The following is a 13,256-nucleotide window of genomic DNA, read 5'->3' on the forward strand; positions in this document are numbered from 1 at the left end:
TTTTCTTTGAAGCGACCCTCTCGTCCCCTGGGACAAACTCCAACTGCATAGCAGCCAGTCTGGGACTCATGAGTATTTCCACACCCTGTGCAACTCCTGAGTAGGAGAAGGACCAACCCCTATCAAGGATTTTGGATCCAGAGCTGACACTGTGGGTGGAGGCAAGCCCAACTAAGATAAGATAAGATAAGATAATCCTTTATTAGTCCCACAGCGGGGAAATTCACAGTATTACAGCAGCAGCAGAGTAACAGGAGTAAGGCACTCAGTAGTAGAAACAGGAAACAGTGTAAACATTATCAACATTATAAATAATAAAAATTAAAGCTAAATCTCTAGACTATTTACAACAAAATAAGGATAATAATAAAATAAAATAAAATAAGAGTTGCATATAAATCTGTATTGCACTTAGCCTATTGCACAATGAAAAATGTTCGCATTCTGAATGTAAGTGTATATTGTATTGTATGTGGTCTACTGGGAGCAGTGCTGGTTGTACATTCTCACAGCAGCAGGAAGGAAGGACCTGCGATAGCGCTCCTTCACACACTTGGGGTGAAGGAGCCGGTCACTAAAGGAACTGCCCAGTGCTGCCAGAGTCTCACGCATGGGGTGGGAGTCGTTCTCCAGCATGGATGCTAGCTTGTTCAGCATCCTTCTTTCTCCCACCGCCTGCACTGGGTCTAGAGGAGTCCCTAGGACCGAGCCGGCCCTCCGGATCAGTTTGTCCAGTTTCTTCCTGTCTGCAGTGGAGATGCTGCCGCCCCAGCAGACCACTCCATAGAAGATGGCTGATGCCACCACTGTGTCGAAAAAGGTCCTCAGGAGTGGCCCCTGCACTCCAAATGACCTCAGTCTCCTGAGCAGGTAGAGTCTGCTCTGTCCCTTCCTGTAAAGTGCAGCTGTGTTGTCTGCACTTTACTACATCTAGTAGGTACCTCTCAACCTCCTGCAAAAGCTCTGGCTCCTTCCCCCTCATTGAGGTTACATTCCATGTATAAAGAGCCAGTATCTGCTGCAGGGGTCTGTGCCATCTAACACTGCCTATACGGCTCTGCAACAGTTCCCCATGCTGGGCCTTGTGGCTGGTGGGCCCACATGGCCGTCCCACTTTTGCCTTTTCGGGTTGAGCCCAGCCACCAGGCGCTTGCTGCGGAACACTACTTCCAAGGCCTGGCTCCAGGGGTAGGTACCTGTAACCCTCTCCCAGTCAGGGTACATGATTTTTGCATCCATTAGTCATGGATGATTTTTGGATCAAATTAGTCTGGGTCTTCAAGGCAGACCTGTTTGCCTTGGAAGTCCATACCGGTAGCATATTGCTGCAGACAACTTAGCTCTGAAGATCCCTAGACTACAAAGGGTCTTCTGCCATGAGAAGGCCCTGATCCAGGAAGGGTTATAGTAAACATGTGTGACGAGGAGCGAGGAGGCGGACGCATACGCTGAGATAAGCGACTTTTATTATGGGCAAATCCAGGGTCGTAGTCATGACAGTCCAGGTTCAAGTATCCAATATGGAGAGAATGTGGGTCAGACATGATAAACAAAAACACAGAACCTCTACCAAGAATCAAACAAACAAGATCAAAACATCTAAACACCATCCAAACAGAACAAGCTTCCAAACATCAAACATTATAAAGACCAACCCAGACCAAGGCAAACACTGGGCTTAAATACACGAGGGCTAACAGGGATCACAGGGACACAGGTGGAAACAGGTGGGGACAATCAGGGGTGGAGTAACCAAACAAGGGGCTGGACTAAAAACCAAAACAAAAACACATGGGCTAAACCAAAACACAATATGAACACATGGACAGGACTGGGAGGGGCCAATCGTGACAGTACCCACCCCCAAAAGGCGCGCACATTGAGGTGCGCCAAACAAACACAAAACAGACTGGGACCAAAAACAGACAGAACCAAACTAGACTGGGACAGAAGCCAGGACAGGACACAGGAGAGGCACAGACACAAACAGGCACAGAAGCAGAGGCAGAAACGGGCATAGAGGCAGAGGCAGAAATGGGCACAGAGGCAGAAACGGGAGAACGTGAGACAGAAGAGGGGCACAGAAACAGGAACAGAAGCGGGAGCAGAATGAGGACGAAAAACGGAGGGAGGATGAGGAGGCACAACAGAACAAGGGAAACAAGAACGCAAGACAGACCACGTAAACGACAGGGGAATGTAGACCAAAACAGAAACCAGAACAGAAACTGACACAGACAGACACTGGGACAGAAATGAAAGGAGAGACAGAGACAGGAACCACCACAGGAACAGGAAGGGGCACAGAAACAAAAGAAGGGAACAAGACAACACCAGGAACAGAAGAAGGCAGAAATGAAGGGATAAACAAAACAGGTGACACAGAAGCAGACACAGGAGGAACAGGGGGTCAACGGGGAACAGCAGACACAAGAGGAACAGGGGGTCAACGGGGTACAGCAGACACAGGAGAAATGGGGCCAACGGGGAACAGCAGACACAGGAGGAACAGGGGGTCAACGGGGTACAGCAGACACAGGAGGAACAGGGGGCCAAAGGTGAACAGCAGACACAGGAGAAACGGGGCCAACGGGGAACAGCAGACACAGGAGGAACAGGGGGCCAACGGGGTACAGCAGACACAGGAGGAACAGGGGGCCAAAGGGGGAACAGCAGACACAGGAGGAACAGGGAGCCAATGGGGAACAGCAGACACAGAAGGAACAGGGGGCCAACGGGGAACAGCAGACATAGGAGGAACAGGGGACCCACGGGGAACAGCAGACACAAGAGGCAAGGGTGGGATAGGCAGGAGCTGTGATGTCCATGGAGGCAGGCGAGCCTGCAGCGACGTCCACGGGGCAGGCGAGCCTGCAGCGACATCCACTGGCAGCGGGTCCGGGTGCGCGGGAATGCCATGGGATGCGACCACAGGATCAGGAATGCTGTGGGGTGTGGCCACGGGATCAGGAACTCAGGCTGAGGAGTCGCTTACCTGCTGCCTCCTTTGGTGGTTGGTCTTTCTGTGATGAGGAGCGAGGAGGCGGATGCACACGCTGAGATAAGCGACTTTTATTATGGGAAAATCCAGGGTCGTAGTCATGACAGTCCAGGTTCAAGTAGCCAAAACAACAAACAAGATCAAAACATCTAAACACCATCCAAACAGAACAAGCTTCCAAACATTATAAAGACCAACCCAGACCAAGGCAAACACAGGGCTTAAATACACAAGGGCTAACAAGGGATCACAAGACACAGGTGGAAACACAAAACAAAAACACATGGGCTAAACCAAAACACAACACGAACACATGGACAGGACTGGGAGGGGCCAATTGTGACAACATGAACTGAGCAGTTAAGTTTCTTGACAGAATATATGTAGGTCTTAAAATGTTTTAACTGAAGTTTTTTGTTACCACCTCTGACTTTTGGTTATCACAGAAAACTTTTCCATCCTCCATGGATGCAGAAAGCAAGAAAGTTAAATAAATAAATACATATTCTGTGACTGATTAATTTTAGGTTTTTGTTTTACTGGAACTCTCTCTACTGCTCCATATGTGACCTACTGAATGCTTTGTTTACTCTTGCTACCTCCCATGCAGCATTATTAGCCTTTTTTACTAACCTGTTTTACTGAATGCAAACTTGTATTGATCATGTCCTCTCTAGTAAGCCCTAACCTGTTCTGGATTGCTCCAGAGCTCCAGTTTTTTGTATAAAAGATGGCCGCTGTATTATTTGAAGCACTGTGTGAGAAAGATGGAAACACTAAAATCTGGAGTCTGAGCTGCTACAAGTCACCTTAAAGCTCATTTAAAAGCAGTGCAACAGCTGTCAATATTTCCACATCAGACACATTACTTTTGATACCTCCTTTGGTTTTTGGACTCTATTCCATCAATTTTTGATGTTCAATTCCAGATTTGAATCCAAAGAAAGAGAATTAAGATTTAATTTTTTTTTTAATTTTTTTTAATTGTGTGTATATATATATATATATATATATATATATATATATATATATATATATATAATTAAAAAATAATAATATATAATATAAACTTTAATATAAAATATATAAAATTATATATATATATATATATATATATATATATATATATATAATTAAAAAATAATAATATATAATATAAACTTTATGCCCTGCGATGGACTGGCGACCTGTCCAGGGTGTATCCTGCCTTCCGCCCGAAGACTGCTGGGATAGGCTCCAGCATCCCCCCGCGACCCTGACGGAGAAGCGGCTTAGAAAATGGATGGATGGATGGATGGATATATATATATATATATATATATATATATATATATATATATATATATATTGTGAAACAAGTTAATTTTGTTCAAAATCTCACTCTTTTGTGTGGGAGTTTAGGGTTAGGCTTAGGAGGTTCTCTTAAAGCTTCTATAAATAGCCACATACATGCATTAAAAATATGCATTTTAACTGTATTTTCATAACACTAACTTCACACCAAATGCAGTTATTTGAAATTTGAGTTCATAATGTGCACCTTGTAGCTTATGTTGACATAGGCAGTGCCGGTAGAGTGACAAAAAGTTATATGACTTGTTGCTTTCACCAGTGTCTTGAAACTATTTGTACAGGTCAGCTGTACACATACTCTGTACAGAATTTGTTTGTATCGTTCTATAGCATTGGTTGCATATTGGCTTGCTTATGTTCTTTGACTTGCCAAGCATACAAAACAGCGACCTCTGCCAGCTTGTTATGTCTCAGTCCTACAAAATACACCCAACAATGAAGGTTGGTTTAACCTGGAGTTGAACTATTTGTGTAAAGGGGAGAAGAGGAAAGAAACTTGAACTGGCTTACACATGCAGATATCTTCATCCAGTGAACCAAACATTTGAACAACGTGTAATGTGGAAAGTGTGTTCAGAATGTTCATGAAAAAAAATGTTCTTTTTAAACTATTTATAGTTTAATATGTTAGTATAACATTTAACAGAAACTTTATTATAAATGTATTTGATAGTATTTTAATCATAATAGTGCTGATTAACAATGTAGTACATTTAATGGTGTAAAAATGCAGTTAATTTAGCTATTAGCTAAATCAACAATTACAGCTTGATGTTAATTAGTTAAATGGTTCTGTAATAAATGATCAAGCTTCACGTGGATATATATAGTTTTTTGGTGAAAAAGAAAATGAAAAAGATAAATTACATAGTTAATATCTACATAATATCTACACTGGTGCCTGAAAAGTCGGGCAATCTGAGGTTTCACTCATGTAAACCTGTAAATAACCTTTTTTTTTTTAATATGAAAACAAATCAAAGCTATGGCAAGTGATGAAGAAAAAATGTTCAGGATTCTGTATTTTTCCTAATCATATATGAGCAATTTGGTTACACCCACCATGTTAAGGCCTTGTACGGCCGATATTTTTTCTTCCATTGAAGTTTGTGTTTAGTTTGTAGAGTTCATGCCAAATTGAGTGCAGACTGACATTAAAGCAGAAAGAGGACACAAGAAATTCTGTCATTCGTGGAAATATTTCAGTTTCTCCTTTTCACTTACACTGTTATCCTGATATTCTACTTTGTAATTAAATATTTTATTAAATTAGAAGACATTGCAAAATAGAATTTCCACTAGAAGTCTCAAATTTTGAACCTCACTGTATGTAATAGCTATATCACAAAAAGCTATTGTATGGTGTTGTTTGGCAAAATAAGAAAATATTTTTAAACATTTTTACCACTATTAACATTTTAAACACTATATATAAAAACTGAAGACACATGTAGGCTTACTGGTAATTCTGAAATGCAAATTAAATACCTATATTTGTGTTGTAGGCATTGTGAACCTTGTTTGCTGGACCATCATTAAGGGAATAAAATGAAGGAATAAATCAGTTGCTCTAAAAGGTTTACAACAAATCAGTCTTATTGAGTTTCTTCATATCTCAACTGAATTACGCATACTTAAAAGAAAAGAAGAATAACTGCATTATAATACATGCAAAACTTGAACAAAGTAAGATTACAGTTATAGGCCATGTTAATAATGGACATTTTGCTCAGTTAACTGGCACTTTACCCATAATTTGTTTTTTAGTGTTCTTTTCTGGTTTCAGTATGATTGTATAACACTTAGGAAGAAAGATGCAGAATAACAATCCAAAGCTTGAAGCCAAAATCGCAAATATCTCCACAGCTACAGTGAACTTTCCGGGAGAGCTGACATAAGCTGGGATGAAGGTGATCCACACTGCACAGAATATGAGCATGCTGAATGTGATGAACTTGGCTTCATTAAACTTATCAGGCAGCTTCCGAGCCAGAAAAGCTAAAATAAAACACAGTAGAGCCAAGAGTCCAATATAACCCAGTACAGCCCAGAAACCTATAGCTGAACCTAACTGACATTCTAGGATGATCTTTTCCTTGTAGTGCTTTAGATTTTTGAAGGGGAAAGGAGGAGATGTTGTTAACCAAAGTACACAAATAAGGACCTGTATGAGAGTGAAAGCAAGAACACTGAGTCTCTGCTGTGGAGGCCCAAACCATTTCATGACATTACTGCCTGGAAGTGTAGCTCTGAAGGCCATTAACACCACTATTGTTTTCCCCAGAACACAGGAGATGCAGAGGACGAAGGTGATCCCAAACGCTGTGTGGCGAAGCATACATGACCACTCAGATGGCTGACCAATGAAAGTGAGTGAGCAGAGGAAACACAGAGCCAGAGAGAAGAGTAATAAAAAACTCAGCTCTGAGTTGTTGGCTTTGACTATTGGGGTATTTTTATATCTGAAAAATATAATTGTTATTATTATTGTCAGAAATGTTCCAGTGATTGAAACAGCTGTCAGCAAAATTCCCATCGTTTCCTCATATGACAAAAATTCTATTTCCTTCTTCACACATTCATTCTTGTGTGAATTTGACCAGAAGTCTTGGTAGCATTGTTCACATTTAATTGAGTCTGTCAGAGAGACATAAATAACACACAAAAAAAAGATAGCATTACTGGAAAAGTAATTGTCTCAATGCATTATATATAATGTTGCCATTATCTAAAACCTACAAAACTTTAATCAGTTTAGACTTATTCTAGAATGTTTTGTTATTATAGTAGTAATACCAGCCATCAGCTTTTGTGATTGTTTGTACCTGTCATATTACTGATCTCTCCTTCTGCACATGGTATACAGTCAAAGCAGCAGATAGGCTTTCCTTTCTGCACAGCCTTCCTGGTGCCTGGAGGGCAGCTCTCACTGCACACAGACACCGGCACCTGTGATCAAAGTAAATGTTCAGTTGCCTAAACAAACATTTATTTTATACAATATATGCAAAATGTATGTGAAGTATACATGTTTTGCTGAGAATGAACAGCAGTTTTATCCATGTACCTGATTTGTATATTGTACCCACACAATTGAGGCCATTTTTATTGCTAATCGATTGTGAGCAAGTGAAGAAGAGTCATAAAATCCAACAGTGACAAACTCATGGTGATCTTCAACAGTTTGCCAATTTATTATTTCATACTTCGCCACAGGGTCACCATTTTTATCAAAATAAACCTCTTCACCATCTTTAGTTTTGAAGTGCACCCTTTTGAGTTGTTCCAGAAACTTACAAAATAAAACAAAATTTACACATTACACTTTACATATAACAAAAATTTGAATAAGAATTACATTATTGTCACTGATTTTTCTTGATGAGTTCTACAAGCATGTGCCAGACCTGTGAAGCTTTTAAGTATAATATCTGTACTTAAGCTTTTAACTTACAGTGAGAGGATCAGGCTGCTTCTTTGTTGGACATGTCTGCGTGCAGCCCAGAAGATTGTGTAGGGTATGGGCAATAGCGTATACTGCTTTATACACATTACTGAAAATGGGCATGAGGGACATGTCTGTGAATTCATTGTCCATTTCAGAGAGCTTCTCCTGTCCTGTGCACACAGTTGTATCTTCTGAGTGATTCTGCACTGTATATTTACAATTAAATAAAGCCTCCCAGAATTCATTAAATATGGCACTGCCTGCAGACTGCAGTGGATTTATATCCAGTATGAAGTCCTTCAGACCAGTCACCTTTGTTTTGGGGATAGCAAGCCCTATGGCTCCTTGCAGTATTTTGTGCTTATCCAGTCTGGATACAGTTGAATCAGAGATCCAACCTTCAGTTCCCACCCACTGGTATCCAGTAATGTTGTGCTGATAAAATACATCCAGCAAAATCTCCAAGTCCCAATAAGTGACAAATGCCACAATCACTCGAGAAGTAGAGCTTTTGATCTGCTGGATTATTCTCAGCACTTTTTCTTGTGAATATGTTCTAAAAAATGGAAGCGAATATTCTAAACAAACGCCCAGCTGCTCTGCAGCTTCGATGAATGCAGCCATTCCACTGTTACCATATTCATCATCTCTTCTGATTCCACCCACCCATGTCCAGCCAAAGTGCTTGACCATCTCTGCCAGCGCTCTGCTCTGGTAGTAGTCACTGGGAACAGTGCGCAAAAATGAGGGATATTTCTTTTTGTCACTGAGACACTCGCAGGTGGAATAGTGACTCATCTTAAAAGAGATTCACACAGTAATGACAGGTTTATATATATATATATATATTACTATATACTTTTTTGCCAGATATTAATTACATTAACACTACACCTAACTTCTTAAATGATTTTACTAATTGTTCATAGTTTTGATATTTTAAATGTGTAAATATTGATAAAATTGGCATTAAATTCTCACCACTGGAAAACTGAAAGATCCAACACTGTTTGCAATAGCCATTGATACTGGTGAGTGTGTCTCACCAATTATGGCTTGCACCTGTGCTGGCTTTGTACATTGCTCATTCAAGTTTGAATTTTCATTTCCATTAATAAGTGCCATAGCCATTCTGACCCCCATTGGTGTTGAACTGCATGTGTCATAGAGCTTGTAGCCCAGTGAAACACCAGGAAGTAAAGAAGAGCTGTTGTTGATCTCTTCTACTGCAAAGAGCAAGGACTGTGAAAACTGGAAAGATCTGAAATCAAGACTGGATCAGGGAAATAAAAAAATATTTAAAAAAATATATATATATAACAGACATTTTAAGGATGACATTTGCGTTGTTCATTACTACTGTGTAATGTAAGTGCTTAAAATACTACTCATTCATTCAGTGTATGAAAATATCAGATTGTTTTGCTTCTTACCTCATGCATTTCAGTGGAGATGGTTTGACCATGTAGGAGACTTCTGTGAGCTCCCAAGTCCTGTGGAAGGGAAAAATCCCTCCAATTATAATATCACCTTCCATAGAAAGCTGTGGGTATACAGGCTGTCCTTGCAGGCTACAGAAGGTCCCGTTTGTGCTGGAAAATTTGATGATGGCCATCACCACATGCAAGAGAGTAAAGATAGACTCCATTTGTCTGTGTAAGTATTATGTAGAGATAGTGATTGTGTGTGTGTGCAAAGTCTGTTCTTTCAACTGGTAGAACAGGAAGCGTTTGTAGTATTTATACAGATAGAAATTCTCTACGGTCATTATACACTGTAGGGCCACAGTGAAAGGAGGTGTGACTTTCATATCTGAGAAGCACTGATCTGAAAGAAGTAGGCCTAAATGTCTGTTTTCTCTTTTTTTTCCCTTTTACATAGGTTTTGGTGGTTTCATGGTTCTTTCTGTGCACTCACACTAAAAAACTTTTTTTTCTTTTTCTTTATGGTCAGCTTTTGTCACTGTTAATAAGCTAAGAATTCCATTGTTTTTTTTTTTATATTATATTTATTTGCATCATATCAACGGTTTTAGCTAAAAAAAAATGTTTGACCTCTTAAATAAAAATAATTGAATAGGTAAATAAAACATGTTGCTCTATTGCTTAAAATGAGTGACAGTTGTTTAGGGGTATTCTGTAGAAATTAAATTCGTTCTGATTATTCTCTGGAAATTGTGCTGACTTTTTAAGTGAACTGTTTAATTTCATTTAATATATTGCTTTTTAGAGGCCATATTTGGCCTGGTTAATTCCTGCACAACCCTGTTTACTGCCATTGCAGACCAACTCAAATGTGGTCAGCTTCCCCACACCATCTTACGGCTTGCTATTCATCAAAGATTATATACTTTACCACTTGCACCAGTATTTCATATATTACCTTTATTGAACATGGATTAAACCGTCAAAGTCATTGACTGAGAAATATGTGAACCTCTTGGATATGTATCTCTCGAAAATGTTGACTGAATTCTCTGTTACCACATCTAGCTATGAATCATTGCAGAAGACTTTACCTTCTAATGATGCAGAAAGCCAGTGTTAAAGTATTAGAAAGTGGACAAAACTGATTGTGTGACTGAGTGAATGATTTCAGCTTCTTCATGTTTTACTGGAATGATCTCTTCTGCTGTATGTGGCCAGACATAAGCTGCCTCCTGTGCAGCATCACTTGAATTTTTTGCTCACCTACTTTGGTGATTTCACCTTTTTTTTAATCTTATTCTGTCCAGTGATCCTGTGCCTGTTCAGGATTGGTCCAGACCTCCAGAGAATTGTAAAAAATTACCATTCTTTTATTTTAAAATACACTGTGTAAGATTTTTTATTAGAATTGAAAGACCTTACTGTGTCAGGAGGGGGAAAAGTATGCTAAAATTTGGTATCCATGGTTCTGTTGTGAGTACTGCTGTAAACCCAGAAAGAGTAATGTAAAAATCAGGATTTCATATTTTTTTCTTTGGACCACATCATACGTCTTCATATATTAGCATCACCTACACTCAAAAAGAAGCTCCAGCTAAATGTTTAGCTCTTAAAAGTAAAATCATCATTATTCTGGTGAAGTTATGCAGTTAATAAAATCTTATTCTGTGATTCAATTAAGTCAATTAAATGCATGTCAAATGGTGTAGAAAGTCATTTTATTGTTAGATCAAGTCCTTTATAAGAAAAAAAATGCAATATATATATATATATATATATATATATATATAGTGTATGAATTGAAACTCCACTGATGTTTCAGGCCTGATAGCTTTGAGAGTGAGTATCATAAAACTGGCCAAATCTCTAATAGTCAGACTCACTTTGATGTAAAAAAAAATATGCATATTAACTTAGTTTTATGCACACCAAATACAGGTATTTTCAACACTTACCAACACAAACTCAGAGAGTTGCTCATGTTTGTCTTTTCAGTGTTAAACGAAAATGAGGCTCATATTCGCACAGCCAGTGCGACAGGACAAAAAACAAACAGTGGAACTACATTTATCAATGGCTGTAATAACCTGATACTTGACTTTGATAAAGATCTCCTGTGTTGTTGGAAACATAAAATGCTGCTGTTGGAAGAGTTGTATGTCTATTTTTCAGTTTTTGACATAATTTGAAAATGCCTGTTGCCCTTTTTATTATATTTAAATTTCATGATGAATGGACCAAAAGAAATGCCCCAGAATGACTTTAGAAAATTGCCTGGTTCCATCGACTTACATTAAAACTAAAGTAGGTTAAGTTACCATTTTGGAGATACAAGGTTTTCTTCTGACAACAGCAAAATGCAGAGGCCGTTATTGAATGCTTTGCAGTTGCTTCAGGTTAGCTTAGCTTTCACCGGCCTCTCCACATTCTTTGTGCAGGTCAGCTGTACAGGTAATTTGTTGTTTTTCCTGTCTGGATGTGTTTGCACCATTAGTTTGTACGGTTGTACTATTGTACCATTTGCAAATCAGGTTGCTCATCATTTGGCTTTCCAAGTATGCAACACAATGTACTGTGCAAGTACATTTGTACTGTCTTATCCCTACAAAATACACCCAGCAATGTAACTCATGAGAGGGGTTTATAACTTCCAATTATTTGAGTGAAGGGGGAAGTGGAAAGTAACTTGAACTGGCTTAAACATGCAGGTGTACAATGAAGTGAATACATAGAAAATGTAATGTGGAAAGTGTTTATGAACTGTTTATGAAAAAAATGCTTTTTTCCTATTTAATTTAATATAGTATGTAAATCATTTAACACAAAGCAAACTTTATGATAAAATAGTTTAATAGTATTTACTGATAAATAAGCAAGCTTCAGATAGAAAAAGTGGACCTGTATTTTTGCACATAACAGTTTTTTTTTCTGGGGGAAAAAAGGCAAAAAAAATAATGAAACATTTCAAAAACAAATTACACAGATCTTCACAAAAAAAATCTACAATTGGGTACAAAAGTCTGACATCACATTGAAAATCTGGGATTGCATTCATTCAAAACCTGTCCATGAGCAAAATTGATTTACAAAGCCATAACAAGAAAAAATTAATTATTCAATATTCTGCACTCTGTCTAGATCACTATTCAGTTATGAGCGCATTTATGGCATCGACTATGTTATGGCTTTGTACAAGGCCTTTGATGTACTCCTCAGACACTTTTGCACAAGCTTTTGGAGTCATTGCCAGTTTAAGGGAACATTGGCATTAAAGCAGAAGGGCCATATGAAATAATGACATTCTGAAATGCATGTTAATATTTTAGTGAGTCTACTTTTTACTTACCTGATATGCTGATGATGTACTTTGTAGTAAAACATTCTGTATTCAATTAGAAAATGATTAAAAATAGAAGCACTTCACTAGTTAGTCTCAAGATGTGGAAAGAAAAAAAAAAACATTTATCTGATGTGAACTTGCCAATTCAGAATTGATCACAGTGGTGGTGATAGGAACCAGACTTCCAGAGCATTTATTAATGGCCCTAAAATATACTGTTAAAAAACTATTACATTAAATGGCTTCCAATACTTTACTGGTTGCTCAAGACATTTTATTATAGATTTAAAATAAGTTTTTGAGCTTAAACTTTTACATTTTTTTAATCGATTCATGGTGGAGAGGTACAGTCCCAAAAGAAAATAAGCTGCAGGGAAAACAGGTTTTGGATGAACTACTTTTGTCACATTTACCACTATAAATATGACCAACGTTACATATAAAAACTCAAAAGACACACGTGTAACTCCTGTTTTTGGAAACTCAATATGGGGAAAGAAAAAAAATCACTTTGCCTAATATTTTCAAATCAAACCACTCACTGATTTTCTTCACACCTTGAAGATTTAATTAAACTGAATTTTCTAAAAACTGGTATTATACATTTTAAAATGGGGATAAATTAAGATGACAGATTTAAGTTAAGGAACATGTTTTATTTAAAGCCATATTAATAGTAAATGTGGA

General features: G+C 38.4%; 1 protein-coding gene across 1 annotated transcript; it reads right to left on the reverse strand.

Annotated features, from left to right (window-relative positions):
• Positions 1–6,083: 6,083 nt before the first annotated feature.
• Positions 6,084–9,450, reverse strand: LOC108434044 (extracellular calcium-sensing receptor-like). Its single transcript, XM_017708957.1, has 6 exons — positions 9,236–9,450; positions 8,784–9,075; positions 7,809–8,600; positions 7,422–7,646; positions 7,180–7,303; positions 6,084–6,991 (listed from the first exon to the last, which is right to left on the reverse strand). Exons 1-6 carry the CDS (start codon positions 9,448–9,450, stop codon positions 6,084–6,086), a joined length of 2,556 nt encoding a protein of 851 aa, XP_017564446.1.
• Positions 9,451–13,256: the final 3,806 nt, after the last annotated feature.

Source organism: Pygocentrus nattereri, chromosome 7 (assembly GCF_015220715.1).
Source record: "Pygocentrus nattereri isolate fPygNat1 chromosome 7, fPygNat1.pri, whole genome shotgun sequence".
In the NCBI taxonomy this organism is placed as follows: Eukaryota; Metazoa; Chordata; class Actinopteri; order Characiformes; family Serrasalmidae; genus Pygocentrus; species Pygocentrus nattereri.